We start from the raw sequence: 23,906 nt of genomic DNA, 5'->3' as shown, positions 1-23,906 counted from the left end.
TATTAACACTTCCATTGTCTGAGAAGCTGAGATTGTCTGTGACTTTAGTTTACTTTCTCCCCATTAATTTAGGGGAAAAAACTATTAGATAAAACATATTTTTGCAACATTAACAGAAATGAAAATAAAAAACTCTCACCAAATCAATTCCATTATCAGCCTACTTTCTAATCTGTACCCATAGTTCATACGAATTTTAGAAATTTTAAAAAAGTTTTAATTATAGTAAAGGTTTAATTTTAGCTATCTTTAGTCAAATCATAATATAAAATTAACTTACTGTTGTTCTACTTATTAAAACAAATATTTTCCTAATGTTGCTATGAAACCTCTAAAAGGCTCATTTTTAACATCTCATCCTATTATTTAGATTGGCTGTTCTATAATTTAAGTTTTCTTTGCAGACATGTATGTTTTCACATTTTAAAAATGTTAGAGCTAATAATTTAATAAACATCTTCATTAACCTAACTTCCCTTCTTTTGTAACATCTTCTATTATCTTTGCACAGTAATTTCATATGAAATTAATACATGCTTGTTGTAGAAACTGGAAAATAAAACAAAAATCCAGTCCCTAATACTTACTATTCAGGTTTTGGCATTTTCCCCACCTCCAGTCTCCCTTCCCCCTTTTCTCAGTACAGGCATAATCTGTCTCTGTCTAGTGTTAGCCTAAAATTTGTACCATTCTTTTCTGATAACTTCCTTTGCTTTGATGTGTGTAACAGATGACAACAGCGGTCACAGTGGTACCTGAAGGTGAACCTCTAGTGACTTGTCACATATGGCCTTTAGGCAGGTGGCATTGACATTGATATCATCTTCTCCTGAGGTATCATACAGAACAACAAGTGGAACATCAGCTTTTTCAAGGATTTCCACTGCAAAGATCTTTCCACAAGTCAAAGATTCAACCACCTTCACTAAACCAGGATCATCACTTAGAGCTTCCAACCCTGAAAAATATTGAATATTTTAATTTCTACTTAATTAGCAGAATCACTTTAAGATGGATAGACTGATTGTGTTTGTTATGGCTACTTATTATAATTATGAATCTATTACAAAATTCTTAAATTTTATAGGGAAGCTTTGTTTTATTATCTCCTTTACATAACCCACCCTTAGGTTATAAGATATATATTTTATAATGTATATAAATGTGAATGCCTTTTTGAATGATCACACTAAGACAGGCAATGTAAAGCAAGAAGAAGAACTGATGATCAATCAGAATTTCTTCCTTAGGAGACATAGCCTTCACTTTGCATACAAACACGTGCTTAAAACAAAAGTCTAATATGTGAAAGAAGCTATCAATCAACTGTGTCTGCCAGGTATGTCTCTGGAATGTTCTTCCTAAAAATATACCCTTGACTTTTTTCATTTTCTAATTAAATATACACACTAATTTCTTTCATATAAAATGAACATGAATTTAGTGGAAATTTAGACAACCATCCTTTATTCTTTCTTTCCTTTCTTCTTCCTTTTCTCGAGTATACCACAATGATGGCCCTGAAGATCCTCAAAATTTTTCTGATTCATCATAGAAAGTTTAACAAAATATGGATATAAGTGAATTTTATTTTAGTCTAATTACTCTTTAAATTCTTTGAAAATTGTAATTTTATGTATCCTATATATGACAACTTTAGGTTAATCTATTAAACTAGTTAAAACTAGGTCATGTTTCCCCAGCCTCCATTTCTGTATTTATCCCCTTTAAGTCCATAAGCAAAAGTTCACAGGCTCCCTCCAAGCTACCTGTCTCTTGTTCTTGCTTTGTCCTCTAGACACGCAACTTTACTGCTGCTATCAAACCTTCCATTCGAGCACCCTAAATCTTGTCCTATGCTCTTGATACATTCTCTTCAGAACTAACTCTCACCAGTCTGTAACAGGCTTTCAAAATAACCTGAGGTTTATCTCACAGATACAGCCAAACCCAGCTCCTCGGTCATAAAGATTTACCCTTGCTGAGAAGGAGGGATCTCTTCATGGGGCTAACTTTTTTAACTTCTTTATTTTTTAAAATATATTTTATTGATTATGCTATTACAGTTGTCCCATTTCGCCCCCTTCACTCCCCTCCACCTTTCACACACCCTCCCACCCACATTCCCCCCTGTAGTCCATGTCCATGTGTCATAAGTTCTTTAGCTTCTACATTTCCCATACTGTTCTTGCCCTCCCCCTGTCTATTTTCTACCTACCGTCTATGCTACTTATTCTCTGTATGTTTTCCCCCTCTCTCCTCCTCCCACTCCCCTGTTGCTAACCCTCCATGTGATCTCCATTTCTATGGTTCTGTTCCTGTTCTAGTTGTTTGCTTAGTTTGTTTTTGGTTTTGCTTTAGGTGTGGTTGTTAATAATTGTGAGTTTGCTGTCATTTCACTATACATGTTTTTTATCTTCTTTTTCTTAGATAAGTCCCTTTAACATTTCATATAATAAGGGCTTGGTGATGATATACTCCTTTAACTTGACCTTACCAGAGAAGTGCTTTATCTGCCCTTCCACTCTAAATGAAAGCTTTGCTGGATAGAGTAATCTTGGATGTAGGTCTTTGCCTTTGATGACTTGGAATACTTCTTTCCAGCCCCTTCTTGCCTGTCAGGTCTCTTTTGAGAAATCAGCTGACAGTCTGATGGGAACTCCTTTGTAGGTAACTGCCTCCTTATCTCTTGCTGCTTCTAGGATTCTCTCCTTCATTTTAATCTTGGGTAATGCAATATGATGTGCCTTGGTGTGTTCCTCCTTGGGTCCAACTTCTTTGAGACTCTCTGAGCTTCTTGGACTTCCTGGAAGTCTATTTCCTTTGCCAGATTGGGTAAGTTCTCCTTTATTATTTGTTCAAATAACTTTTCCACTTGTTGCTCTTCCTCTTCTCTTTTTGGTACCCTTATAATTCAGATGTTGGAATGTTTAAAGATGTCCTGGAGGTTCCTAAGCCTCTCCTCATTTTTCTGAATTCTTGTTTCTTCATTCTTTTTTGATTGGATGTTTCTTTCTTCCTTCTGGCCCACTCCATTGATTTACCCAGTTTCCTTCCCATCACTATTGGCCCAGTTCCCTTCCCATCACTATTGGTTCCCTGTACATTTTCCTTTATTTCACTTAAAGTAGCCTTTATTTTTTCATCTAATTTGTGACCAAATTCAACCAATTCTGTGAGCATCCTGATTACCAGTGTTTTGAACTGTGAGTCTGGTAGGCTATCTCTTCATCACTTAATTGTATTTTTTCTGGATCTTTGATCTCTTCTTTCATTTGGGCCATTTTTTTTTTGTCTTGATGTATCTGTTACTAGTGAGGGGAGGAGCCTTAGGGGTGTTCACCAGGGCAGGGCAACCCAGTTGCTGGGTTGTTGACACTGTTGGTGGGGCAGAGGTCTGAGAGGGAACAGTGGCGTTTGCTCCGCTCTCTGCCAGATTTCAGTCACTTCCCCTGCTTCCCCCAAGCCAACTGGGCCCTTCTGGTGCTGATTCCGTGTGGGTGGGTTTGTTTATGTCCTGGATGGGGCTAACTTTTAGGAGAGAATTTTGGTCATTTTCTGAATTTAGCTCAGGCCCTCTTGGCATGATGCACACATATTTCAAGGTCTCTCTTCACCATCAGCAGGGCTACTGCAGCCCCCACATGTTCAGGTCATCCCTGCAACGTCTCTCTCACACATGTGCGTTCCTCTACGTGTTCTTGAGGAGGAAGAAGAGGACAGGGATACACCAACTGTGCCAGGGACTGCACGTGACCTAGAGCCGAACTCGCGCTTGGCGCACGAGGGTATGTTACTTGGTAATGAGCAGCACCCACAGAGTCCATCTCACTGAGAATAAAGCCGGGAGTCACTTCAAAACAGACTGAACAACAAGATTTAAACCGAGCAAATTCCCTGCCGCGTGGCCTCCAGCACTAGTTACTAGGGCGGTTAGAACTACAACAAAAAGACCCTTTCAGATGGCCAATGGACTTTTTATAAAAAAATAAATGTTATATATAACAAAAATGTAATAAAACATTGTAAAAATTTTATAGTAATCACACCTTATAAAGACGATATTGGACATGAATTTATTTATACCTTTCAAGAAATACTACATTATAATCCTTTGAAATACGTAGTACACTTTTTAGGGTTTAGCCAGAAAGTATAAAAGTATCAAAATGGAAAGAGCTTTCAAAAAGGTTCCTCTTACCTGCTAGCTTACACTTTGTAGCTTGGAACGAGAGTGAACAGAACTTCGGGTTCAATTTGTATGCTTTGCTCTTTTCAACGTTTTCACTAAATCCATAGTCAACATAGCACACCTAATGACAACAAAAACAACACTTAGGTTCGAGTAAAATTCTTTATCCTCACTTCTTAAGGGATCACTTGTTACACATAACTGCTTCCATTTTATTACACAGTCACCATTTAACTGGCACCACGCTACCCGGGAAATGCCGGGAGAGGTGCCTCTCTCAGCCCAGAAGAGAGCGGCTGGGGCTGAGACCAGGGGCCAGGGCTCCTGCCTCCCGGGCCACACTCCTCCACCGCACCTTTCCAGTGGGGGGCAAAGGGACGTCCGCTGAGCTCTGACGCTCTGCTGTCGCCAGCTCCTCAGCAACATACCCATCTGCTCCTGCAGCTGTGACTGCCCCACCCTTTCGCTCACATCATAACGCTTGCCTCACCTTATTCCTTCTTGATCTGCACACTTCCACTAAGGATCTGTATTTATTTCTAGAGTCACTCTGATGACTCCCAGATTCTAAATTCCCAAGGCAGCATTCATGGTGGCGGTTCTGGGCTAGGACGCTTCCAGGGACCCAGATGCTTTCTGTAGCTGACAACAATGATGTCATGGCTCGATAACCCTGAATTCTACACTGTAAGAACAGATACTTGTTTGTTTGCTTTTTTCCAGGGTGTGAGGCTGGGTCAGGCCCTCGTCCAGCTCAGCAAAAGCCCAAATCTACCCGACAGAGTTCTGTGTTTGCAGAAACCTGCACGACAGACACTTCCTCACGATTAGCACAGATCAGTAGGTGTCTGGATGTTATTTTTAGAGTATTAGTAAAACCTCCAGTTGAAAGGGATTCTACAAAGACTTCTTTAGATTAAAAAAATCTAGAAACATTAAGCTGTGGTTTAGAATGGTAACTAAATCTGAGGGAAAGTGTTAAAAACCTCCCATGCTTCTCCAGTTAAAGTGGATGACTGTTATTACAAAAACAAAATAAAACAAATCCAGGGCAAAGAAAGACTAAGAGAGAGTTTTACTTTCTGCAGCAAAGTTCACACCTAGATTAGGGCACTGAATGCACAAAACAAAAATTCTCCTCTGCAGAGTCTAAGGAAAATAAACAGAGAGGCCACTAAGGCCTTTCCCTGACCGCCTGATAACTGCATCTGTGGGGCGCGCACACTGCACGCCCATGGAAAAGGTGGTCTCTGAGCCCATGTGTTCACTCAGTGCTCCCTTAGGCCTAGATCTCGGCAGGTTCCCCCTCCAGGCAGCCAGCCATTTACATGGATAGGTCCAACCCTCCAATCTCAGCAGCACCCGAGCTTCCTGCCCACAGGCCTCAGGGTTCAGGCAGCTGTTGTTTCCTTTCATGGCTACCACCACCCACAACTCGGATTCTGCCCTTCCCAAACCTCAAGTGGAGACCACACGGCCTGACAATAGGATATAGTGTATGAAGTCACGATTCCTGGGAAATGCAGAATATATTCCCAGCACCGATAGACTAAAGGATAGCTGCCCTACAATCTTCCAAGGGTTCCTGTGTTTAGAGCTTGTTTTCCCTCCCCCCTTCCTCCCTCCCTGCCCTCCTTCCTTCCTTCCTTTTTTGAATCACAATAGCATATATTTGTATGGCAGATGACATTTATAAAGCATCTGCCCATGGATTGGCCAGCTTGACTTTCTACACTGCCCCGTGTCCTCTGCCCTGTAGTGTTTCTCTAATGCGCTGGGGACCAGCACAAACAGGCTCAAAATCCTGCCATGGGGCTGCTGTGCATTCCTGGTTCTCTGGCACCATCAAGTGGCCAAAGATCTCAAAGCCACCTGAATAACAACCAGCAGACACACCCAGACGTGGGTCTAGGTCAGGCCAAATTGGCACTAACCTCAGGAGGTGACTGCATATTCTTGGTTCTCATCCTGAGGTCTGCAAAAAGCAAGGAGGTAATTAGTACTTGCTCTCAGGCATAGTACTGTTCAAGAGAAACAAGACCTGCTAAGTAGCGGGGTTTCTCCGGACAAAGGGAAAAAGTCGTCTCTGTCAGGTTCTGTCGAGCCTGTTCCCCAGTCAGGCTCGTCTGGTGTGGCGAACAAGATCAGATGAGAATTGCTGTCACTACTGCTTAGACTTTAAAGTTGTACAATATACCAAGCCACCCTTTTTATTCCTTTTTATTCCAGCTCACAGCTCTCAGCAGAGTGCAACGGCTGGTTGCTCCCTCCTTTGGAAGGTGCCCCTGACACTGGCCCTCTTGGTTTTCCTTCTGCTTCGCCATTTTTAGTCTTCTTTTCTCCTCTTGTGGCCATCACCCAAACACTGACATGTTCCAGGGCCTGGTTCTGGGTCCCCTCCTCTTCTCTATGGGTAGGTGTTCTTTCTCTAGATGATCTTACCCAGTACCACAGCGTCAAGGAGCTCCTCGAGGCCAGAGCCTCCCGACCGGATCTATCTCCATCCTGACTGCTGTCAGAGTCCCAAATCCATCCTTGTGAAATCTGGTAGCTACTCCCAAGCCTAACAGGACCTACGAAATTCTTGATTCTCCTATGTACTGGTTCTTCTCCCAGACTTCACAATCAATAAATGGCATCGCTGTCCACCTACTCAAGTCCCAAACCCAGCAGCCATCCTGAATCTTCTTTCTGTACCTCCAAGCCCAGTGAATTAGTGTCTTGTCAGTTTTACCTCCAAATATATCCTGTTACTTCCGTCTCCACTAATGCCGCCCTAATTCAAGTTACACTTTGCTGGCTGCTGCGATAGCTAACTGGTCTTACTTTCCTTCCTCGCGCTACTCAATCCACCCCACGCAGGTGCTGGAACAATGTCTGAATCAAATAAACCAGATCACATCTCCATGCTCGTCCCTCCCTTCAGAGTTATTTTCTACCACAGCACCCTGGTCACTTCCTTCACCACGCTCAAATGGCTGTGCTTGTTTATTGTATACTTCCTCATTATCTGTCTTTTTTCACTAGAATATAGGCTTCTGGAGAACAAGGACTTGTCTGTCTTTTCCCCGGGCCCAGGATGGGGTGGGGGTGGGGGGTGGAAAATGAAAAGTGTATCAGGCAGGGGTATAAGGGGGTTAAACGGTAATGGAAAAAAATACAATAAAAGTTTTTTTGTAAAAGGTATATCAGACAGATAAGCATGATGAGAGTATCTGATTTTACAGGAAAGGAATCAGAGAAGTTTCATATCTTTCCCAAGGCCACACAGCTAGAAATGGCAGGGCTGAGACTCACTCAGTTGTAGCTGACTCCAGAGCTTAAACTGCCATAGCAGAGGTGAGGAAGGAAGGGCGGCCCGAGTGAATTTTGCCATTTTTAGACTTCAGACTGGGAGACACCCCTGTGGAGTGTCTGCATTATTTACTGAAGTGCTGTTTCCTGTTAAGGTGTCACTAGGGTTTGTGTACACTCCATCTCTTCATAAGCAATCTCTGTGCCTTCAAGCAGCTGAAGTTTTGTTGAACTCGCTAAGGGCAGGAAAATGGTCAGGAAGTAAACGTTTATCTAGGAGCGTTTTGGGAGCGGTTATCCCCTACCAACCGGAGGGCCCTCAGGTTTCTCATTAGGCTGAAAGCGTGGCAGGGTCACACCGACTGGAGTCCTGACCACCTGGACTTCCTGCTCCTCGCTGCACTCAGGTCTCTGAGGTGTGCTAGCCCCACCCCCCGCCCCCCAGCTCCATCTCTCCTCCTGGGGTCCTGACCTTCCACTGAGGGCCACTCTGGCTTTGCATCTGGAACCCTCTCCCAGGCATTTCCCACCCCCACTCTTCTACACAGACTTGTGTTACAGGCCAGCCCCTCTGTGGTCTTCCTTCCCAGAGGAGGTGCCAGTAAGCACAGGGGCGGCGGCTGCAGTGTTTTCACGCACGCGATGTCCCCAGGGAGGAACATTCCTGACACGGCCTGGCTGGTGGCTCAGTCAGTTGGAGTATCGTCTCGTACACCGAAAGGCTGCAGGTTTGATCCCCAGTTGGGGCACCTATGGATCAATGTTTCTCTCTCTCTCTCTCTCTAAGATCAATAAACATATCTTCAGGTGAGTTTTTTTTTTTAAAAGGAATATCCCGAATACAGATGAGGGACAGCTAAGAGTTTGGAGGACCGAGAGCTCAGGCCTCCAGTCGTTTAGTCCAGCGACCCCACTTTGTAGAGCTGGGGGATGGGGCGACTTGCCCAAGGGTCAGCACCGCTACCAGGCAGTGTCAGGGTGGAGCCCAAGCTGCTGACCACACTGTCCTCTGCTGGTCATTATCAGCTGGGCCCTTAGCTTTTCCCACTTTTTTTTTCATGTTTCATCCAAGTATAATTTACAATGAATAAAAAATGCCCACTTAAAGTATAGTTTGATGGGTTTTGACTAATGCAGATACCCGTGTAATTACCATCACAAGACAACAGACCATGTCTGCAGCTCCACAAAGTCCTCTCTTTCTCGTCTGCAATTAACCCCTGCCCACTCCTGTCCCAGGCAACACTGAACTGACTCCTGTCACCACAGAGGAGTTCTCCCAGAGTTCTCAGACTTCGCTGGCATGGACTCATTCCGTCTAACTCTTGCGTCAGGCTCCTGTCACTTGACAGCCTGTGGGTTTCTACCCACGTGACTGTGTTTTCAGCAGCTCATTCCTTTCTATTGTTGACTGGTTTTCCATTACGTTCATACACCACAATTTACTTGTATACTCACCTGTTTGTGGGCATTTGGGTTGTTTCCCAGTTTAACACTACTACTAACAAAGCCGCCACAGACACGTGTGCACGGCTTTTTGTGGGCCTGTGTCCCCTCTTGTGTAAATATTCAGGGTCAGATGATAAGCATTTACCTTTTAAGAAACTGCCACACAACTAGCCCATCTTAAAAATCAGATCAAATTGCTTAAAAGTTTTATCTCGGTAAATCTGGTGAAGGAGTTTCCCCTGTTTCTCTGTGAGTGGCAGAGAGGGGCCGGGTGATCAGGGCCTCTCTGGTCAGACAAGCAAACGAACTGGGCGGGAAGCGGCAGCATCCCTCTCAGACCTCCTGATAGAGCGTCTGAAGGCGGGGGCTTCAGGGCAGAGCACCCCACGGATGGAGCTGGGTTTGGGCAGAGGTTATCTGCGCTCAGCAACACAAAAGGGATTATTTGCCAGGGGATGACACTGGCGCAAGGAACAGTTTTTAATTTTTTATATTTTTAAAATTTTGTTTTTCAGCTACAGCTGACATATAATATTACATCAAGTTTTAGGAACAGGTTTTATATTATGGAACAGAGGCCATGGAAATAGAAGTGTATTTTGTGCTTGTAAAACCTAGACAACACTGTGACTTCAGGGTGAGAGAGTTCTAGTTGTCAGCCCCGCACGCAGGGAAAGAAGAGGCAGTGGCGGAAGGGCCGGCCACCAGGAGTACGGCCAGGTCTTGACGTCTGGGAGCCTGCTGAGGGAGGAGCCTGGTGGAAGAGCCCTCTGACCTTTCCAAGACGACCGACTGAGAGGGCAAGACTCAGGGCATGTCCCAAGTGCTGCTTGGAATTCCCGGCTGCCCACAGAGGAGGGCAGAGGAAGAATGTCATCTCCTCTGACCTGTATTGTTTCCCTTGCTCTGAAGTAATGACCTTGACCAGAAGCCCACAGAGCTCTGATCAGCAGTTACGATTTTCCCAGGAATGGGAATAAAGGGTCTTCCTGATTACATGGTCACTTCCATGGAGGAGAACTTTTTTCTGTTTTTTTTTTATTAAAAGTTTGAGATAATATAGCCACCACTGACCCAACAGCAATAACCTTTTATAGGTTATCTCTTCAACTTCTGGAGAAAATTAAATAGTTTATTTATTGTGTCCTTAGGATATACTATCAGAAGCAGCATTTTCACTTGAAAATGTATGTGCCTGCCGTCACCGCGCTATGACAGAGTAAACAGTGCTTGCCTTTATTTTGTTCCCTTCCGTGGAGGTGATCTGTGCCCGTAACCAAGCGTCCTCCTCGGCGTTCACAGCCAGCAGCTGCCCGACATGCACAGTCTGGACTGGTGCGATCTTAGGGTTCTTGCTGTAATGCTCCTTCATTTCATCTTCCATTAATTCCTGAGCACCAGAATAGTCTTTACCCACATACCTGAATGAGTCAAAGGAAGAGAACGCAAATGAAGCAACACAGAAGGCAATCTGTAAGAATTCATTAACGTTATTGTTTCTCTACTTCTACCTTCGGTTCCAGTCTCAGGCTTGCTCACATCAACAGGGAGGAGAGCATGTATTTAGCAAACATGTGTATCAACAAAAGAAAATATAAAACTGTGGCACTCACGCAAAAAAGAACAAGAGCCACCACAGGAGGTGGGGGTCTTCGGGAGACTGAGAAAAGACTCCAGGGAAAGGAAGAGAAGACAAGGGAAATGGAGACTCCAGCGCAGGCCAGCTAGCAAGAGTGGACATAAGATTCTGACTAAGGCTACTGCTGGGGGGGAGCTTTGCAGATTACTAGAAGAGAATCTAGTTGGTAGTTTTGCCTTAACTAAGACTGGGTCTAAACAAGGCTCAAGCTCTGAAAACCAGTGACATTTTACTAGACAAAACAGAGCCTAAATTAAACACACTAAACACAGCCTCGTGGCAACCCCTCCCCAATTTAATGCACAAATCTGAACACATTACAACAAAATGTTGAGTTCTGACACCCTCAGAAGGGATAACATGTTATAACAAAATGCCTCTTAAATTGTATGCGTTCTGAGAAGTACTTGTTTCAGGACAGGTTCCTAACTCCTTCTACAAGTTTCTGCTTTGACGACGCAGTTACCTTGTCCCAGTTCATGTTATCAAAACATACTGCTTCCTTTCAGCCACAAACAGGCTGTTGTATTTTTGCCCTTCAGTCTTCAGAGACGATTCCGTCAGGCCTCCTTCCAGGATGTAAAACCTGGTGGATTGACTTTGGCTCCTGTAACAGGAGCTGTCTCAGCCATATGATGAAGGTTTTTTAGCTGGAAGGCCATACTGTCACCTGGCCAGGAAGATGGGGGGTATGCCAAAAGCACACTGCTCTTTGTATTGTCCTAGCTTTTACCGAGGGCCCATGTGGTCCTACTGAGCATTAAAATGCTACCCCTCCAGGAGTGTTTTTTTAAAGTGTTTTCATGTATTCTTTGTAATTATCAGCAGAGCAGAAGATACCATAGTCACCCTATTCATTCCTAGATTTTAAAAAAGCTTTAAAAAGTACTACACAAAATGGAAAGAATGCCTCCATTGAGGCAATGGCCACTTTTAAAACCATGATTACATCAATGTTATTCACTCCAGAAACAGCTGCAGAAGCTGTCACACTTCGTCAGTTATGTTTACTGAGCTTTATAAATGCTAAGGTGCTGCCTGGAATGCAGCTTGCACTCTTGGCTCTAAAGTCTCCTAGAAGATCTGTGATTCTGCCCAAGTGCCCATTTCCTGGGACCTGGCGTCTCATGGGGCCCCTGGCAGCACTGCTACAGCCCTGGGAGCTCGGCTGGCAGAAGCCTGGAAGGCAGGCAGTGCCCATGGGTTGAGTCACCTGCCTCTCACAGGCTGCAGCTGAGGAGGAGAAAGGGGGTGAAAAGGCACGTGAGAAACACAAGCGGCTTCTGCTCTCTGCAGCAACCAGCAGCAACAGACAGCTACACCGGCTGGGTAGAGTAGGGGGATGATGTTACGGTCGGTACCATAGTGGTTAGTGGCAAGAATGAAGTCATACTTTGTCCCCAAATTACCTGAGCAAGTGGGCAAAGAATGGATGTATGCCGTAAGTACAAAGTTTTACAAAATTAATTCTTGAGACTGGAGACAAGAGATTCCCATACTTGATAGGAGGGTTCTGTTACAGCGCCCCTCAGAACCTTTACGAGTCGCAGGCCTAGTTTCCAGAGCTTACTGCCTTGCCTGAGTGAAGATGTGGGCACAGAACAGGCCTCTACGTGGGTATAGACCAGCTGGGATCTGCTGCGTCTCCAGGGCTGTGGGGGATGCCAGTGATCTAGGGTCAACCTAATGGCAGACACTGCCCATCTGCTGCAGTGTGCAAGGCTAACTCCAGGATCCAACATTACACTGGAAACGGGGATCTAGTTACTCTGAGGACACTGGGCCTAGCAGTCCTGTAATAGACTGAATGCCCTAGAACCGACCCAGATTCCTGCCGCCCCTGTGGTGGAACAGCAGAACCACATGACTGATCTCGTCCAGTGCTGGGTGCTTGGCCTCTGACAATGGCACCCATGGCTGTTGGTGACAGATACCAAAGGATCCTGCCAAACAGGCAGACTCAGATGATTTTTATGTTAAACGGTAAAAGTCAGTAATACGTCCCTCAACACCCGTCCTTTACCTCAATTTATTAGTGAGCCACAGTGGGGCCCCTGACCCTCAGCCCTCTGTTTCTACCTTCAGGCCACACCACATCCTAGAATAAAAGCTTTATGCCGTTACTACTTCTGCATAAAACTTCTCTGAATGTTCTATCCATTCTTCTAGCCTGAGCATCCCAAGATACTTGATTCTCATTCATTATCCAGTCAGACTTAGTAGTTTATTTGGATAGAAGAGCTCTGATATTTTTGATCTATTCTTTCATTGAAGAACTTTATTTTGGGCGGCCTTCCTTTGGGCCTTGCCAGCTCAGCCATGATTGTCTGGGGGAGTAACAGCCCAAGCCACAAGGATCCTGTTCTGCTTCAGCCTTCTCCCGTTCTGTCCAGCCACAGCCACACCCTAAAGCGATACCTCTGGAGGTCCAGCTACACCAGTTCCCATTCTTTATCCCGAGTCAGAAACTGCAAATTACAGTCTTTCAATATTTGCTGTGTATTCTATATTTTCTCCAGCACTCCACGTCAAGTGCCTGGAGCTGGACTGCTTTCTGTAATTCCTGTGATCATTAGCTACTCAGGTGATGATTCCTTCTCCCAGGCAGTGATATCTCAAGTCTCAACACCCAGAGCACCTTTGAATCCAAGGTCTAATCTGATGTATTATACGAGGAAGGTGGTGCTTAGCTCTTCCGACTTTTAGTAAGCACCTCAGATTCCCACATTAAATAGTACCAACTACCTAGTGGGCAACTTGCTTTCAGACCATATTATCATTCCAATTTTTAAAACTGTGAGTAATCTTTTCTCACAAGAATAGTTGTATATTTTGAACATTTAACAAATATTAAGACTATATGCAGAGATGAATACTTTAAGTATTTGATTTCAAGATGTTTGCCATCTACTGGGTGAGACAATTGTACTTATATAACCATAATGTAGATGAAATAAAAATTAAGTCCCCAAGAGGTACTGAAACAAAAGTTCAGGCAGTTGAGAGAAATATACAAAATATGAAGAAAAAAGAATATATTATTATACTTCATTATAACTATATATAGAACTTACAATATATTATTCTTCCTCAATCCCCAGCACCCATGTGAAGAACAAGCAAGTAACGACAGTACACAGGATCCTAAAAACTCGGAAAATAAAACTTGCCTGATAACCACTTCATTTGTGTTGCTCAGTTCAACCACCAAAACAGACGGGGATGCCTCCGTTGGAATGATTAACGGTGGAACTGTTACATTCTCTGTAGTGGGATCAGCACTCTCGATGTTCTTTTCCACCTGCAAACACTCTTGTTTAACCACAGACTTAGCATGGTCGCCACGTGCTTGCTCTGCATCCTTCAGGATCCTGTCAGTGGGCACTGGAAGTTTAGCATAGAGAATGGCCTTCTGGGGATTTCCAGAAATGTAGTCTACGGTGCACACATCAGAAAGCAAGGCAAGATTTTTTGAAGCATCCTTGGGGAATTTTACTTTGTACATGTCCTCAAACGCTTTTGGAAGTGCACTGGCCCAAAGACCACTTGAGTATTTCACCAGCAGCCCCGCAACTTTCTCTTTAAAGTCCCCTGGCACGGCTGCTGCGCCCCCGGGGAAGGGTGGTGCTTGTTTTGGAGCAGGCAGTGGAGATGGAGGCAGTTTTCCACTGTTGACGTCACTTCGCAAAAGCTGCTTTCTCTGAGCTGGATAAAGCAGCAAATCTTGACCACCACTAGAAGGCTTCTCCACCTGAAATTTTTAAATAAAGCAAATGGCAGGTAATTCAATGACTACAAACAGTCTGAAAACACATTAATCCATTTTAAATTTGAGAGCAACACTGTTTTACAATTAATCAAGAGAACACAAAAGTGTATCTTTTGCTCAACTACTTAGACGTCAACGCCTTGCCTTCACCTGCAAACACACCAGGAGGCACATTGCAGAAGTAAACAGAAACACAACAGCATTAATTTCCCTTGTGAGGCCCTTGGCCCCCAACAAGCCTAGGAAATCAGGAGTGGTTCTGCCTTGTACGCCACGTGTCTCGTTCACTTCTCTCCACCAAATCCAAAGCGACAGCCCACAAAATGGACTGAACACAGGTGGAATGAAGCTGTGGAGAGGTGTCAGAACTGTCAGAAACAAACCACTGGGAAGAAGAAAGTTAGGAAGCATTTAGGTGAAAGTGAAGTGCTGTCTCTCCCCGCAATAGCCTGAGAAAACCCTCAGATTTCCATTCTTTAGAAAAAGACACTCCAGAGGCAAGGTAGTTTTTACAAGCACCCCAGCTGAAAGTGTTGCCCCGCCAATAAATAGGAGTTAAAAATGCCTGGCATTTGTATGTCGTCCAGTCTCTACTTTTATCTACACAACATTCCTGAGAGCTACGGCATGATGGCGAATCTACATAAGAGAAGGAGAAGAGAAACTGACGTATGGCACCGTTTTTCCAGGTTCTAAGCTTTTCTCCTACTGGGCCAGGGGTCACAACCTAAAGGCTCCAGCCCAATGCAGCTCATCACTTGTTTTTGCAAAACTCATGAGCTAAGAATTTTAAATGGTTGAAACAATTCAAAAGAATTCCTTTGCGATGTGAAAATCACATGGAATTCAGTGTGTGCGAAGGTTTTGCGACGCAGCCATGCTCGTCTGTCCCTCACTTGCTGTGCCCTGCAACAGCAGAGGCCAGCGGCACGGCCAGACTGCGGTGACAGCACCGTAGCTCTCGGCCCACTACTCCCTGGCTGCAGTTTAAGCCCCGAGGACAGTATTCCAGACCACGAAGGCAATAAGCAAACTTGCAAGAAGTCCTCTCTTCCCTAGGAAGAATATTAAGCTGTGCTCGGTGGGTAGCTTGATAGTAAAGAGCATTTACTTCATTTTTAAAATAAAATGATGAGGAAGAGAGAACATAAATATGTATATGTAAAGCAGGTATTGTCTTATTACCAGAGAAGAGATTTACTAAGTCAAAAAACAGAGTTAATTTAAGATAGTCTAAATATATATTCTTTTAGTCTGACTGTATATTCTAGATAATACACGAGGATGAATATTATATAAATATAAAACAATAGGTTTTCCTCCTTATATTCTTTTGCCAATGTGTGCTGCTGAAATTTTGAGGACTGGCCCTGGCTGGTGTGGCTCAGTGGACTGAGCGCTGGCCTGTAAACCAAAGGGTTGCCAGTTCAATTCCCAGTCAGGGCATATGCCTGGGTTGCAGACCAGATCCCTAGTAGGGGGCATGTAAGAGGCAACCACACATTGATGTTTCTCTCCCTCTTTCTCCTTCCATTCCCCTCTAAAACTAAATAAATAAAATCTTAAAAAAAATTTTTTGAGGACTGAAGAAAACTCCTTGCCTGAAAAACCTAAAGCACCAATGAAAGCAGAGGTAATTACCTACCGCCCAGGAAGCCACTCTGTGTGTAGCATCTGTAGGCATTCCTCGTCACCCTTGGTGACTCCTGCCAACACCCTTGACACTCTGGATGCCGCGTTACATGACAGTCACAACTTGTGTGCCTAACTTTAAGCCTTAGGGACACAAATATTTAAAATTCCTCATTTTGCTTTCAATGGTTAGTCCACCTCTCTAGAGACTCATATTTTAAAATCTGGGATGTTAAAATGCCAATCTTCACTGTGCTTTAAGACCCTTAATAAGATACAAGAACACAGACTGAGTATCCAGAGAAGGTTTGAGAGAGCAAATTAAAAAATAAAAGAGTTCTCTGTGAGGTATCCACTTGTGGTATAAAATCGCAATCAATGGAGGTTTAGACTGAGACACGACAGTCCTCTGCACCTGAAGCCAGCTGAGCCTTCTGGGCCCATCTGAAAACCTTCCTTCTTCTTCGCCTATCGACCTCTGCTCAATTTCAGTGGGTCAGTTTACTTGCCTGTGGAACTTCCCCTCCGCCTCCCAACAGGAGACACAGGCAGAGAACATCAAAGATGAGCTCCCTACAGCATGGAGGTCAAGCCATCTCCTTAGGTGACCATCAGAAGGTTCTGGTATCAAATATGCCTTACGCTTTCTATTCCCACAAGTTCATTACATTTAGCTTGATGTCTGCCTCACTGGGAATCACAACTTCAATGAGATACTTCTCATACCTCTGAGTTTCTGTAAGTTTGGAGTAGACAGATTAGATTTGATAGATGTGAGACTTAAGGACTTAAAACGTCAACTGCTTCAGGACCCTGAATGTTCACACAAATAGCAGTCTTCCTTCTATACACCTAGAACTTTTTTCTCCTTAATTCTGAGAGGTCTTAACTTTTTCCTTTAAAATTTACCCGTGCTGTAAACATAAAGTTCTTGAAGTCAAACTCCTTTGAGTCTATGAAGGCTCACCTGCTAACTCTGCAGCATGGCTGAAGTTCACTTCAGCCTGTTTCTTATAAAATCGGGATTTTCTTTGGGATTCCAAGACAGAATTGTTATTGATCAATTAAACCAGAAAGTTTCCCAAAAGCAGCCGTGTGGGTCTATCAAGCCAGAGCTGCATTTACATTGGGCCGGGGTCTTTGTGTTCAAGCTCTAAATTAAGTTCTAAGTTTCACTTTACACGGTCACCACCCCATACAAACCGAGACAGTGCAGCCGCTCTGCAGCAGCTTGCTGATGCTAGTGATACTGAGCCCTAGCTAGTCACAAGGGGTTATCATTGTTTAGCTGTTTCTGTTTAAGAGAGTGTAACTATTCACAGCATATTCCACAGAAATTTAGTTAAAGGTAAAGGTTCCTTATAGAGAGTAACTGCTGTTTACAAACCATCTACCCAGAAAAACTCTTCCTCCACCACCTTAGATAAATAGTGTTATACACTCTCTATATTTCTATATATACACCGTACTCTTTTTCATTCCCAACCCTTTGCCTAGTAAGGACTTTTCACTGGTGCTGCATGCAACTGCTTACATTAAGGTAAACCGCAAGTTATTTTCTTTCAGCATGGCCCACGGGTAGGCCCTGGTTCACAGGTTCCTTCAGGAAAACCATGGAGTCTTCTCTCGCTTCAGTGTGGATGGAACTTTTGGGGATGATCTTGACTGCCAGCCATGGCTTTCGCTGTGCATTCTTGGCTAGGAAGGTCTCTGGGTGTCGTGCTCTCGTGACCTTTGGTGGGCAGTGGGCGGGGATGAGATCTCTTCCTCTAAGACGGCAGAAACTCACCTCACCTTGGAGTTTCAATTCCTTTGACTTCATTCACTGCTCCTTTTTCTTTTTCTTTTTTTCAATGTAAACTTTTGTCCTTTCTCACTTGAGGTTTTTTTCTGTTTTCTTTGTAGAGCTTGCTGGGCATGTCTCTGGTTTACCAGTGGGTTTTAAACTGCTTTAATTCAAGCGGGGCTGCCTCAGAAAATAACAACTGTCTTTTCCTAAATAACTGCTATGTTTCTGACACTTTACTGGAAGCTTCTTTTTATAGTTGGTCTCATTCAATTCTAACAACCCTATGAGACAGGGAGAAGGAGTCACGTTTTAGAGCAGAGTGAGGCCCTGAGAGGATGATCTGTATGCTGAAAGTAATGCAGCTAAGGAATGGCAAGGCAAAAATCTAACTCCAAAGCCCAAACTCTCTCACTGCACTCTAGGGCCCTTTAGGTGTTTGCTCTATTTCAAGTTCCAGAATGGCCACCTCACAGTACTCCTCAACTTCTCTATTCTGATTTTGCCAGTGTGCCCTTCTATCTTTCTCCTATCCACATGGTCCCTGAAATTAAATTTAAAAATGACTGCAATGTTTTCATTGCATATTTCTTATTATTGGTGAAAAAATCAGGATAGAAACTGGACTCCAATTAGATATCGTGGCTACACTTTCAAGCCCTCGGTCTCCTTCCCACCACTGTTCCTGCTTGCATTGCTACATAGATTGTTTCCATGCCTTTAAGACTGAGGAAACAGCAATGCTGCTTATTTCCACTTCCTTAGAAAGCCAACACCAACAGGTGCTGCTGCCCTTCTCCTAGAACCCAACAGAGCCCTAGATTCCAGTATCTCGGGCTCTGCCTTTCCAAGACAGAGTCTACATAATTTCCACTTCTCCCACAGCTGCCTAAGAACACTGTGGAACTGGAGCATCAGTGTTAGTATGACGTGATATTCTCTTTAGCTTTCACAACTCTCAGTCCACGTTTTGTTGTCGGAGAGCTCTGAAAGCTTAAGAACAGCACATTCAAAGCATCCTTCTGCTTGCATCCAAAGGGCATCCGGCGTCCTTGCGAAGTGTCTTACAGCACAGAGCTTCCATGAAGGTAACATTTCAGGACTGCTATCTGGTCCCTGAAGCTAATGCTGCCCATTTGGTTATTCAAATGGAAATCCCTGCAAGTGGTTATCTCTGGGTGGTAGGAAAACAGATAATTCTTTCTTTTGTGGAACTTTATTTTTCAGTCTCTTTAATATAAGATGTTTTATGTAACAGGAAGGGAAGCAGTTTTTTGTTTTTTAAAGAAAGAAATACACTACATGCACTTGAATTTCTTCTTCAGTTACACTTAGCGAGAGACACATTACCAAGCATCTCTCTTCTTGTCCTAAATTTTCGGTGCTGTGTTTGAGGCTGCCTGACCTTGGTTATAGTGGCATCAGTCTGGCCATTCCATCAGTGTTTCTGCTTTCCAGCAAAGTAAGAAGAAGTCAGAACACGGGAAAACAACCATGGTGTCACTGTTTAAAACTATGGAAAAATAACCAAGGTGCAACTGTTTACCAGTAAGCTGATAAAAAAATATGAAGAGGCTAAAAGAGTTTTGAAAAACATCAGTACACATCAGTAAGATGGCAGTTCTCAGCATCCTAGATACAGATGCCCGTGCCTAACGCCTGGCGTGACCACATCCGCACAGCCCTACTCAAAGCCGAGAGACGCAGGGGGTACAAGGTGAACTACAGTTCTGCTCTACGTTCTACCCTTGCCGTGGCACAGAAAATTAGTGTGCAACAAAGATGAATTTGAGTGCTGAAAAAAGCAACACCCCCCCAAAAAAGTCTGTTGTTTCAGCACTGGATATTTAGTAGGAAACCACTCGTTTTGGCTGAAGTTTTCACATCAAAGAGACAGACATTCTCTCACCTGGACAAAAGGTGATATGACTCGTAACCCAAGTCTGAAAGTGGAGGAGGCACCAGGAGGGAGGAATGAGGAGAAACGTACCGTGCAAATATGAGGCCAGTGCTCACACTGCTGTAAGATTCCTTGGTTGAGTTCTTCTTTGTATAACTCCTTGTAAAAATGTGGAAGCTTAGACATCCAAATGCCATTGTTATGCTTGGTTAGCATTTCCTTTATGCGGTTTTGAACCTCATCCATTTTGTAAGTGTAAGAGGCAGGAGACATAACATTTGGTTTTTCAACAGTCTGATTTAAATTATCTTTAAATTAAAAAAAAAGATAGAATTAACCAAAATGCTTAATTCAGGTTATCCCCATTACCTAATAATTGTGTCTTTAGGCTTCGTTAGACTTCAGTGGGGGTCAAGGAATTTAGAGGGAGCGGCACTAGGCAAAGCAGGACCGTGACAAACTCACTCCGAGTTTTAGCCACGGAACCATCAGCAGGGTCAATGGCGGCCCGCAGAGGGAACCCAGTCCCTTTAGTTTTCAGGGTACTTCATTTAATTTAACCATCAGAATAATCTTGCTTCAAAAGAATAATGAAACATTATTTAACCAATCATTTTCTAACTGCAACTAAGAAAGGTTAAATTTTAGAGAATAATGGTTTATATGCAATGCTGAATTTAAAGCTATATTCCACAAGGCATAAGGATAATAATACCTTAATAATAAGATTAACGATTTTTATTAAAAAAATAAATTATCCAGGTTTCCCTGGCTGGCATAGCTCAGTGGATTGATCGCGGGCTGCGAACCAAAGCATCGCAGGTTTGATTCCCAGCCAGGACACATGCCTAGGTTGCAGGCCATGGCCCCCAGCAACCGCACATTGATGTTTCTCTCTCTCTCTCTCCCTTCCCTCTCTAAAAATAAATAAATAATATATTTTTAAAAAATCTTAAAAAAAATAAATAAATTATCCAGGTTTTAAGATGTGCTCAATTTTCCCCTTTATTAATGAGAAAAATAATTCAGCAATACAGCTAAAAAATGATCCACTTACAATAATCATCCCAGCCACAGTTTATAAATAAAAGGTTTGAAGCCCACTGATAACTATTAATGATTTGTTTTTATTTACCCAATTCATACTATTTATCTTTCATGAGTGAATATTCATAAGGTGTTGACTGGCTCTTACTCATTTACTTTTTATTTAAAATTTAGAGTGCCTGAGTGAACACCCTAAGACAAAGAAATTTGAGTGTTCACAATAGTTGGCAGTTCTGGTATTTTAAGAACTATGAAGTTCATTCCAAATCTCTTTTAAATTTCATTGGAATACAGAGCATTTTTAAAAATTACCAACTACAAGTAAAATACATTCATATCTTAATCACAAAGGATTTCTGCTGGGATTCAACAACTGTAATTTAATTTAATTTAAGCTGCCTGGTATAGACCTGCAGGCTGGAGTGAAGACCCCGGACTCTAAGGAGGCCAGAAGGTCGAAGGGCGAGCTGCTCCTTGAGGCTGGCAGGCTGCATCGCCCACCTCAGGGCGAGGCCTAGCTTTGCTGACACTTACTTTGGCTCTGTGAACAAAAGGGCCCAGGATGCCCATCTAAGATGCCTATTAAAGGCAGAACTAATTTATTTAATAAGTTCTTCCCAAATAATGATATAAAAGTGCCAGAAAAAATATGAGTTTGTCAGAACTGGCCAGACTGCACTGAAAGCGAGAGCATTAGCAGCTGACAAACAGCTGGAGTGTTTGCAAATGCACCTGCTCTGGGGCCCTACGGAGTGACCAGAGCTCTGGTGCCTTTTGTTAAATCAATAAAGTGACCTGGGCTGGCGGAAGGGGCTGTGTGTAAGTGTGCACACAGGATACGTGTGTCTCTTATCACCCTCTCACTCATTAGAGGGTAAGATTTAAAATTCATAAATACAAAATTTAAATTCATTAAATAGTTTCAGATACACCATCATTTAAAAGCTGGGAACCTAAACTGTGTGAAATGGCCACTAACATGTACATATGAATATAAATGATTCCTTGGGTTAAGAAAATAAGAGACACATATCAGCTGCCACGTGAATTGCAATACTCCTGAATAGGTCCCTTTGGTTCTGCAGAAAAAGTTTATTCTAATTTAAAATGATTTACAACCTCTAAAGGGTATACAACTATACTGAGTGGTCATGTTTCAGAAAATGCATATATTAAAGTAATTGACATAAACAAAAATCATATTGCTCAATTAACTTATATAAGAAATACTGTAGATGTGTTCTTAAGGGAAAAAAATGATTTCAACTTAGTAAGAATCACACTTAAAGCAGCAAATCCTTTACAAGCACATTTAAATGACATGAACACAAGTAGTAATTCTGGAAACACTCTGTCTGTCCCTCAGGTGGGGCTACAGGCAAGGGGTTGGTACCTTGCCTGGAGGAGACCAGATGATGAGTGGGTGCATTTCTAATCTTCAGATTCTCTGACTTTATATTTTGTCTCCAACTGTTTCCTTTATAGCCCCTTTGGGATTTTATAACCCAAGGAATCATTTATATTCACACTTAAATGCCCTGAGCGTCTGAGATGATTTTATGAGTTCAGGCCCCACATTTATGCACTTTCAATCCTCCCCTTAATGAGGGAGAGGGTGACAACAGACCTGAGTATCTCTGCAGGGGACCCGTGGAATAGAAACAGAATAGGTCTGGCATGAGGAATGTCTCAAGTTGGAATAGTAATGATATCATTAAGGTATTATTTTCTCTGTAGATCACGTCCATGCCTAACTTAGAGAAATTAGGAACGAGGGAGGACAGATACATTCCAAACATAAGAAAGTGAGAGCAGAGGTCAAAAGCCACCCCAGAGAGTTTTCCAGGGGCTCGGAGGCTCTAGGAGCCAAAATGCATGACGAAGCTAATGCTTAGGAACATACCACTCATTTCCTTGGTGCAGGTCCTTGAGAGGTGCATCTGAAAAGGAGGTGGGAAGGATGCTTTTGGGCTAAACCTGAAGTATAATTAAAAAAGTAAATTAAAATTCAAATAATAAAGTCAACACCAAGTTTTAAACACTCCCTTTTTCATTAGAGTCTCTGTGGCACGGAACAGGAAAACAAGTCATAAAATACTTCAAAATGAGTTGAAATAACAATATACCTGATTCGGGTTTCATGTTTCATATTCACCCAAAGAAAAAGTATTAAAAGCTAAATTTAAACAAGGACTATAAAAGAACTTGGAAGTCAGAGTTCCAATTAATCACCTTTAAGGAACAAGCAATACAAAGTTAAAAAAATGCAAAGAATAAACAGTTGAGCATAGAGACTATTTTGGAGCGTAACTAAAAACTAAAGGACTTGCATCACCAGATATTGAAATGCATTCTAAAATTCCAATACTTAGAATAATTGGACAGATAGGTAAAATTGTAGAGAGCTTAGAAACACTCACTTACATTATACCTTAGCATGTGATGAAAGTGGCATTTCAAACCAAAGAAGGGATGGCTCGAACAAGTACTTAGAAAAAAATAAACATAGATTTCCCACCTTATACACTCACCAAAATAATTTTATATGAATTACATTGGATATATATAGAGCAAAATTTTTCCAAATATGAGGACAAAGAAATAAGCCACATGCAGAGACAGAACTAGTTTGTGTTCATGTCTGTCTCCCTCACTAGACTCCAAGTGTCCTAATTACCTGTGTTCCCTGTGCCCAGTGCTTGGCACACACAAGGAGGAGTGAATGTTATAGGAGTGAATGCCATCATACAGAGTTTGTGGTTGAGGGTTTTTTTTTTCTTTCAGCACTAGAAACTATGCCATTTTTTTCCTCCATGGTTGTGGATGAGGAATCCACTGTCATTAACTGGTATTCCCCTACAGGTGACCTGCCATTTCTCTGGCTGTTCTCAAGTTTTTTTCTTTGTCTTTAGTTTTCAGAAGTTTAATTATGCGATGTCTTGGTGTGACTGTCTTTAGATTCATCCTGTTTGTAATTCTCTAAGCTTCTTAAATCTGCAGGTTTACATCCTTAGCCAAATTTCAGATGTTTTCGGCCATTGTGCTTTCAAATACTCATTTGAGCCTCACTCCCTCTTTTCCTTCTGAAACTCTGACAATATAAACATAAGATCTTTCTTATTTTTTCCATAGGTCCCCAAGGACTCTGCTAGTTTTTTCCCTGTAGACCCCTCAGGATTTGCTAGCTGTTACTTTGTT

The 23,906-nt window shown here is 42.8% G+C and overlaps 1 protein-coding gene across 2 annotated transcripts in view; it reads right to left on the bottom strand.

The window, feature by feature from the left end:
- The window catches only part of TDRD7 (tudor domain containing 7), a 61,776-nt gene that overhangs the window by 21,335 nt on the left and 16,535 nt on the right, over positions 1 to 23,906 (bottom strand). For both annotated transcript variants that reach the window (XM_028527744.2, XM_036021952.1), the window contains 6 exons: positions 22,612 to 22,685; positions 19,752 to 19,969; positions 13,745 to 14,325; positions 10,170 to 10,356; positions 4,202 to 4,313; positions 756 to 958 (listed from right to left, as the gene is read on the bottom strand). In XM_028527744.2, coding sequence (XP_028383545.1) covers positions 756 to 958; positions 4,202 to 4,313; positions 10,170 to 10,356; positions 13,745 to 14,325; positions 19,752 to 19,969; positions 22,612 to 22,685 — 1,375 coding nt within the window. The remainder of the gene's footprint in view (positions 1 to 755; positions 959 to 4,201; positions 4,314 to 10,169; positions 10,357 to 13,744; positions 14,326 to 19,751; positions 19,970 to 22,611; positions 22,686 to 23,906) is intronic.

This window comes from Phyllostomus discolor, chromosome 3 (assembly GCF_004126475.2).
Source record: "Phyllostomus discolor isolate MPI-MPIP mPhyDis1 chromosome 3, mPhyDis1.pri.v3, whole genome shotgun sequence".
NCBI lineage: Eukaryota > Metazoa > Chordata > Mammalia > Chiroptera > Phyllostomidae > Phyllostomus > Phyllostomus discolor.
The sequence above is the reverse complement of the archived record's forward strand: the minus strand, read 5'-3'. Positions and strand labels throughout refer to the sequence as shown.